This window comes from Sylvia atricapilla, chromosome 14, assembly GCF_009819655.1.
Source record: "Sylvia atricapilla isolate bSylAtr1 chromosome 14, bSylAtr1.pri, whole genome shotgun sequence".
Taxonomy (NCBI): domain Eukaryota; kingdom Metazoa; phylum Chordata; class Aves; order Passeriformes; family Sylviidae; genus Sylvia; species Sylvia atricapilla.
This window is the reverse complement of record NC_089153.1, coordinates 7,729,758-7,738,449: the sequence shown is the minus strand read 5'-3', so window position 1 is coordinate 7,738,449 and position 8,692 is coordinate 7,729,758. Positions and strand designations below refer to the sequence as shown.

The 8,692-nt window shown below is 45.9% G+C and overlaps 1 protein-coding gene across 1 annotated transcript; it reads left to right on the top strand.

Annotated features, from left to right (window-relative positions):
- The first annotated feature begins 2,334 nt into the window (after positions 1-2,334).
- On the top strand, positions 2,335-7,560 carry CCNI2 (cyclin I family member 2). Its single transcript, XM_066329555.1, is given in 7 exon segments — positions 2,335-2,451; positions 3,772-3,852; positions 4,933-4,974; positions 4,977-5,076; positions 6,104-6,333; positions 7,184-7,295; positions 7,298-7,560. Coding segments are annotated over 7 exon segments (945 nt in total).
- The last annotated feature ends 1,132 nt before the right edge of the window (positions 7,561-8,692 follow it).

The window sequence follows — 8,692 nt, the reverse complement described above, 5'->3', positions numbered from 1 at the left end:
CACAGAAAATGCTGTAGGAGGAAAACAGAGGGGGCCAGGATCTGAGAAGAAAGCTGAGTGGTTTTGAGACATGAAGAGATCCTGGGTGGAAGAAAATGGGGGGTAAAAACACAGATGCTGGCAGAAAGGTCTTAGCCCTGGGAGGGGACAAGGGTGCATATTCTCCATGAAACACATAGAGAAAAGATACTTCCTGTGACTGGAAGGAAAGTAGGTCCTGACAAGGTGCTGGGGTTGTGTGGATCCAGCAAATGTGTGTTTTGGAGAGGGACAAGTCGAAGAGAAGGGACAGCACATGTGTCAAAGCAATAACTGGTGCTAGAGAAGGGGTCAAGCGGATTTGGGGGCTATCCTGAAGGCTGCAGTGTTTATCACCGTGGCAGAATTTCATCCATCCCGGCAGCGCTTTGCCTGGCACAATGATCTCTGTACAGGTACGACCGCGCTCACTTGGCGGGTCCCACGGGGACCCGGAGAGACGAGATGTGTGTTCAGCCGAGCCGTGCCCCGGAGATGGGGCACGAAGCCCCGGCGGGGACATCCCGCAGTGCCCCTGGGGGCTGGTTCCCCGCAGGAATCGCCCCGCTCTCCGCCGTCTTCCCGGGGCGGTCCCGCCGCAGCAGCCGCCTCCCCGGCCCCGCCCCGAGCGCCGCCCGGTGCCCCGTACCCCGTGCCTGGTACCCCGTGCCCGGTGCCCCGTACCCCGTGCCCAGTACCCCGTGCCCGGTACCCGGTACTCTGTGCCCGGTACCCTGTGCCCGGTACCCTGTGCCCGGTACCCGGTACCCCGTGCCCGGTGCCCTGTGCCCGGTACCCGGTACACTGTGCCCGGTACCCCGTGCCCGGTACCCGGTACTCTGTGCCCAGTACCCTGTGCCCGGTACCCTGTGCCCGGTACCCGGTACACCGTGCCCGGTACCCTGTGCCCGGTGCCCGGTACCCCGTGCCCGGTACCCTGTGCCCGGTGCCCGGTGTACGGTACCCTGTGCCCGGTACCCGGTACACTGTGCCCGGTACCCTGTGCCCGGTACCCCGTGCCCGGTACCCGGTACCCTGTGCCCGGTACCCCGTGCCCGGTACTCGGTACCCCGTGCCCGGTACCCTGTGCCCGGTACCCGGTACTCCGTGCCCGGTACTCGGTACCCCGTGCTCGGTACCCTGTGCCCGGTACACTGTGCCCGGTGCCCGGTACCCGGCCCGGCGGGTGAGGACGCGGTCGGGACGGAACGGGCCGGGAGTCCCCATCGCCCCCGGGCGCTCTGCAGGGCTGGAGGGACTGTCTGAGCTCTGGCGGTGCGGGAGCTGCTCGGTGTCGTTCTCAAGGAGAGTCGAAACTAGGCAGGGGGCGAGATTTTAATTATTAGTTCCCGCCCATCCCCAGCTAGACAAGAGTAAACTTCTCAGAGCATCAAGCCGGTCAGGTAAATCATTGCCAGCTCTCCCTCTGCTGAAATGGGCCGGCTTTGGAAGCTCTGATATCCAGTGGCAGCCGAAGTCAAAGTCACATGTGGTTCCTGCTTTCGAGGAAACCTTTCAGATCTCCAGCTTTAGACATGTAGAGTGGTTTCCAGAGGATTCATGTCACTTTGAGTTTTTTAATGGAAATGCAGAGAAAATGGTGTGAACTTCCAGAAAAAAACGGTAAGAAAGACCACATTCACCACTCTTAGGAAAGAAAAACAGGAATTTTATATCTAGTAATATCTCTTTCTCCTGTTAGAGAAACCAAAATGTAAGCCTTGATAATAGTTTCAGGTTGGTAGTGATATGATTCAGAGATGTTTATTTCCTGTAAATACTCCCCTTAGTCTGGAGAGTGGGATTTCCAAAGTGGTAACTCCAAAGATTAAACTGCTCTGAGGAAAACTTTTAATTGGGAATTCAGAAACCTCCTAAGAAGAGTAACCTTTGAGCCTTTGTATGGAAACTGTAAGTCTCTATTAGCCAGAAACTTGAAATCAGGCGATAACAGGTTGCAGAGTAATAGCTCAGCAAATGGAGAGCCAAATGTGTGAAACAGGATAACTGCAGTAGTCTGGACTGCTTGACCCAAGGTTTCTCAAGCCATTACGCAGCCCAAGAGTGAAGAATCTGGACTGTGTTGTTGTTCAGCCATCTGACATGTTTTCTTTCATCAGGAACTTCCAGGAAAAATGCATATCAGCATTGCTCTGTCTGCAAGCAAACAAGACCTGTGGCTGCCTCTCAGTTCTCAGTGCTGGAAAGGCATCAAAAGAGGAAATCATACTTAGTACAAGGATCTGGGATGTTGTTTTATAATTTTGTTTGTCTTTGTCGTTGGCACCCATCAGGGAACTGGCTCACACAGCTGCCATGAAGTATCCTGGACATACAGAGAGCTCATAACTAGCCTTTTTTTTTCTGGAAAATGACCTAGCCAGAGAGGCCAGGATTTGGAAAGTGCCAGTTTTCCAGAATCTCACCATGAAGGTATCCTCCCCTGTCCTCTTTGGAATTCCCTAAAGGACCCTGCAAAGATGCACTGCTAGTAATGCCATTTGATTCACTTGAATGCAAAAGTAATCTCTCATGGACTAGGTTTAAGGAATGGAGGGATAGGAGGGTCTGTATTTATCCCACTTTACATTTTATTGATGCCTTGTATAAACCAGGGGCTTGGCATTTTGTTCTGGCTCAGTCTGAAAAGCAGTAGTTTTGGGAAATGTGAAAGAGTTTGGGATAATGTGGTAAAGCAAGTAAGATCAGCCAAGCAATGGTAAAACCATAAATTTGGCATATTAATTGTGTTCTGCAGTATCTGTTAATTCCATCTGTTAAGGTGGGAGAAGACAGAATTCACTGAGGCCTCACAGAAACCCAGCCCCATTCCAAGCTACCTTAGGAAGCTGCAAGACTCCATGGCCTTTGTGTACATTGCAGACAGTTTTGCTTGGCTGCTTCTGTAAGTGCATCAGAACTGTCCAGGATGCACAGGAGTGCCTTAACAGCCTCGTCTCTTTTTTGCAATAGTCTAGAAATGCTACTTTTTACCGAGTATTTTTACTACCAAATTAAGCAAAACAGTGAAACAGATAATGTGATGAGTAATATTAAAGAAGTTGGTGTTTAGTCTTGTCTGTTCTGTGTGGCTGTGTGGCCCTTTTACCTCTCCTACAACAATGTTCAGGTGTGTTCCATGGCTCCTGAGTGCTATTCTCATGGCATCTGTGGTCCTCCCTTTCATCTGAATGCAGCTTCAAATAAGATATAAGAAAGAAAAACTCAGTACATTTTGCCATGTACCTTTGGGGAGTCACAAACCTGGCTCTGGTCCCAACACTCTTGGATTTGCTAATCCAAGGGCTGTTAAAACTCTCGCAGAGTAAATCAAAACCTACTCCTGACTCCAGTTTCTCTGTTGAGGCTGGCTGAGTGGAACATGTTCTGTGTCAGGCTTCAGCTTTCCCCGGGTGGGAATAACGAGCACACTCAGGACCTGGATATAAGAGCTCCGTTTGGGAGGCCTGGGTGCTTCCCCACTCAGTGCTCCAGCACAACCCAGTACCAGGCTTTGTAAGCACAGCTAGGGCCAGATGGGTTGGGTAACACGAGTGAGTGCTTTAAACCGCTCCAAAAAGTGCCCTTGCCCTCCCTCTGTGGACACAGCTGACAACTTCCTTCATTTCAAGCCTCCAGCCATCTGAAATGCTAATTAGAGCACTTAAAAAGATTTGAGTCTTCCTTTGGAGATATGTTAACAAAATCATCAAAGCACTAACTATTTTTCTTCTAACTTTTCCTATTCCTCAGGGCACAGATATCTCTCTGTCAGGTTACTAAAAAGCGGTTCTCTGGATTGCAGAAATCAGCTCCCAGTTCCAGTTTTACCCATAAATGTTCACCTCAGCTACCAGCATCTTTAAGAGGCAGTTGGCATCAGTAAAGGTAAAGACCTCTGTCAGCTTTTTCCTGGCTAGATTACTGACTGGGAATGTAAGGACCATGTAATCAGTTTATACACAAAGCTAGATGATGTTTGAGCAGATTTAGGGAGCAGTCAGGGTTATTGCTGGGGAAGGCCATTAAGCAAATATGTCTTTGTGTATATATATATATATATGTACACACACACACACACACACACACGCATATGAACTTGAGAGTTTGATGACGTTCCACTGACCTCCTTAGAATTGTTTGTGTGGACTTAGTCCAACTGCTGTCGTTATTACAAAGAACTCATCTGGTTTTCTCTGCTAAACAGAAATTATTCACATTATCACTTTTAATATTCTGCTTTTTAGACTACTATTTTTTATTAAACTGTGACCTTTTCTGCCACTGAAGCTACAGCAAAGGTAGGAGTTGAGCTGAGCCTTGCAGCTCCAAATTCTCTTTACAAGCATTAGCTAAAAGCATTTCAGATTGCGTTCCTCCTATTTCTTCCTTCTGCTTTCAAAGAGGAAAGGCAGGAGCTGGAGTCAGACATACACATCTCTTCAAACAGCCACTGCAGTAGCGAAATGTCCTTCACAGCCTTTCTTAGGTGGCTCCTTACACTGAGGTTATTGTTCCTTTCTTCTCAGATGCAAAGGAGAAGCTGTGTCGATGACCACAGGAAACAAGACAACTACAGCAGGCTTTGTAAAACAGGCTGACAGGAAGCTCCTCAGAGCAAAACTAGTGGTAGCAGGGAAGGTGCATCACTGATGCCACCCTGGGGAGGCTCACGGCATCATTCTTGCTGTGGGCTGGGTCTGCAGCTGCCCTGGGGTGAGCAGGGACCACTCTTCATTTAGGAAGGGAGGTACCTAGGAATGAGATCTGCTGGATGAGCATTCTGCTTAACATAAACTTGTTTAAACTTGTCAGATCCCTTCACATTACAGACAAGCACAGACAGCACTGTATAGGACGATGGTTTCTTTCTTTATTTTTTTTTTATTTTTATTTTTAAAAATTGTTTTACAGGTAATACCATCAGTGCAGATGCTAGCGGGGCAGAGCAGATGTGATGTAAACACTCTCCAGCCGAGATCTTGAGAATGGAAAGAATTATACAGGATAAGGTTGAGTGGCATTTTTACACAGAAACACCAATGGATTTCTTAAACAGTGTAAGCACTATATTTTGCAATGTTTTTTCTTTAAAGAAACAACTCCTTATCAAATAAGACTAAAAAACACAGATGCATACACACACACACCCCCACACATCCTTCCCAAGATGCTTGGCAAACTACCTATTCCTACCTATCTTCAAGCCTTTTAAAGAATATTACAGTAATTCTATTTTTTTAATTTTTAAAAAATTTTCTACTATTTAAAACCTTCTATTTTGGTCAAAAAATTTATCTTTAAAGGACAACTGAATAGACATTAAAAAGATTCTCATAATGCACAACTATATGCCTTCTTTATTTTTTTTTAAATACAAGCTGCAAAAATATTTCTAACTATTTCCCTTCTATTAATACTGTACATAGAAAGCTGTCAGAGTTTTGCTACATTTCACACACAGTTTTTTTCTTAAACCATTTTACTTTTCATCCCACTATTTATTCGCTTATGCAATACAACTGCCCTGATCTGGCACTTAGTTTGCATTGCAGTTACTAAACATTTAATAGAAACAATTAAACTTTGTCTTCAATAAATGATCATGTGCTAGTAAGGCAAAAATTCTTGTGATACAAACACATCCTGGATCCCTATTTTAAGGTTATGTGCAAATATTAAGCCATTTTAGGCTGCTGATTGTAAAAACTGCCTTTCGTAGGTTCTTGTTTCCTTGGTGAATTTAGAGTGCAGTATTACTGGTTTTACTGGATTTGGAGCTGCTGTCCTGAATTGAATCTCCTGGACAGCAATCTGGATAATGCAGGAACCTCAGAAATTCTTAGGAAACATAGACCTCATACATTCATTATCAGCTCAAGAAACCAGTTCAATGATTGGCAAGTATGAACACAAAACACAAAAAAAGGTGGGGGAAGCCTTCAGGTTTCCTGATATGAGATGAAATTCATCTGTACTTCTGTGTGATGACATGAAAACATATAAACTTCACTAACCTCTGCTTTTCTTTTCATATATATATGGTTTATATATATATATATGTACACTTTTATCTTCTCTGCAGTTCATGCCATGGTGATATCCAGCTGGCCCCATCTCCCACCCAGACTGCCTCAGAGGAATCCTTCCCTCCACGTTGCACTCTTGACCAAGCAGCTGCAGCACTGTATGGCCTGCCACCAACTCGTGCAGTTTAAGGGCTCCACGCTGGTTTTGGTGATCATCACCTTGGAGCTGGAGAGGCAGACTCCTGGTTGGTTTCCTGTTATTACTGATCTGCTAAAGAAAACACAGGTAGGAAGCAAAATGGCCTTTGGTCACAGATCCTGAAGGCAGGACATGATAAATGAACAAAGCCATGTGTATTTACAGCCAATACTGCACTTCAGCAGCTCCTGAGACTTGTGTCCTTGTTCTGCCTTTGCTGCAGACCTTGCTGGTGCTAACAAAAGGGAACAAAAGTGCAGTTCAGGGGTGGGACATCCCTTTGGCAGGGAAGGGAGGGTTCCAAATTCTTGGCCCCAGATAGCCCCCTGCATCCTGAGCCAGGAGAGATTCTCTCATGATGGGAGAGTCTGAGAGCACCTAGAAATCTGCCCAGTTTCCTCAGCCTTCCTCTGAACACTGAGAAAATTTTTAAGTACAGTCACATTGCTCTAAAAATATAATCACTTTGTTGATTATATATATGGACTGTGTGTACAACATGATTCAAGACAAGCTTTTTTTTTTTTTTTCTTTTTTTTAAAGCTTTTCCCCAGTTTCATAAAACACAGTCCTTTTATGAGAGCACACTTAGAAGGCAAAAGACCCAGGCTGTCAGCTTGCCATCTACTCATTTGAAGGTCTTGAATTTGTCTGAAATAACCTGGCCTCCTGCTGTGCCTGCTGACTGTTGTTTCCTGCAAAGAGGGAGCACTTGCCCACATTCTTGTGTAGTAGGAGTAGTAGTAGTCATAGGAGAAGCTATCAGGAGCTTCTGGATAAATGTTTTCCATCAGGATCAACAGCATATTAATGCTATGGAACTACTGAGGCATGCAGCCTGTCCCTGCCCTCCCCCTAATTACAAAGTGACAAGAGCAGCGGCCAGACAAGAGTCACGTATCCAGAACTGAAAATAAATCTGCATCTTTCTTTACAGGTGAACAGCACTGGATTCAGCCACTGCAAAGAGCTTGTGGATCATGAGTTAATGTGCTTGCAGCCACCCAATGCTGTTTATATTTTCTATCCCATCAGTCAAGATGTGCAGGGCTTCCCTGCCATCATCCTTCTGAATGGAAGAGTTCCCATCGAGGGTGCTTGAGGGTTGCTGTAAGCCAGCCTGTTTCAGCACCTTTCACACCTACTACAGCCCAAATTCCTGATCAAACCACTGAGACTGAAGAATGCTGTGATGGATTCAGACACCTGCACAGTGAGGATGGGGAAGTGAGTGCTGGGAGGATGAACACAGGAGGCTCGTGCCCTCAACTGAGTTGCCCCTATCCTCCCTCACAGCCACACAAAAAGGACTAGTGGAGAATTATTGCCTTGGCAGCAGCACCTGCAGAACCAGCAGGTCCCAGCAAACAGAACAGCCAAAACAACAGGGCAAAAGTGTCACTGTGCTTCTCAGAGGATAAAGACACTTGGTATTATCAGTCTATTTATGTCCTTCCTAAGCAGTATGTGCTACCCCTCAGTTTTAAGATTATGTGAAGACAGAAAGCTGGGAAGAGGGACTCGGTCACAGTCCTTCAACCCAGGGATCCAGTTGGCAGGCAGCTACAAACTTCATGGAGAACCAAATGCCTCAGAGTTTATTTTTAAAATAGCCATGATGAAGTTTGACGGATTGAGCCTTTCATCCAGCTCATACCATTGTTCTCTCATTAGAGCTGATCTGGCTCGGCCCATGGGAGCCTGAACAGGAGCTGCTGTCGAGGAATGGGCAGCCCCACTGCTGCCTCTGCAAGAGTTCTCAGATGGAACCAAGGTTTTGATTCACCAGTGAGAAGCCTCAATCAAACCTCCAGTTTTCCTTAAGGCCTTACCTGGTAATCCAGGGTCTAGGATCTGTGCTTTGTCCTGGTTAAAGCATTATGGACTCTATCACAGTTTCTGTGCAATGTGGGAAATCACTTCTCATCTACAATCACATTGCCTTGGGCTCTCACCAACCAGCATGTCCTGGTTGGGTTTTTTTTTAATTTATTGTGTCTTACCAGCCTAGACAATATTAAATGCCTTTAATAATTCCCCTCCATCACTACGACAACATTGTTTCTTACAAATTGCTTAATCTTCATAGCAAAGTACTTTTACAAAGGTCAGATTAAACTACTCTTGCACTTTTAAAAACCAGCTTCACACACCCTTTTAAAATTAGTGGAGGTTTTGTTTTAAACAATAGGCATTTTTAGGCAATTGTTACCTTAGCTTGAGGGTATAATCCAGCCAGTATGGGATGGGCAACAGCACCATACTTGCCCTCCTGTCACAGAACAGAAGGGGGTTTCATATGGACTGGCACAGGCTAAACACTGGGCAGGTGTCTCATGTAATGACATATGGGATAAATAACTTGGAGACAGAGATGGGACAGGAGCAAGGAGATCCTCATTCTGAGTAACACCAGAGCTTATCAGTGCAAGAAGAAAGTTTCTGG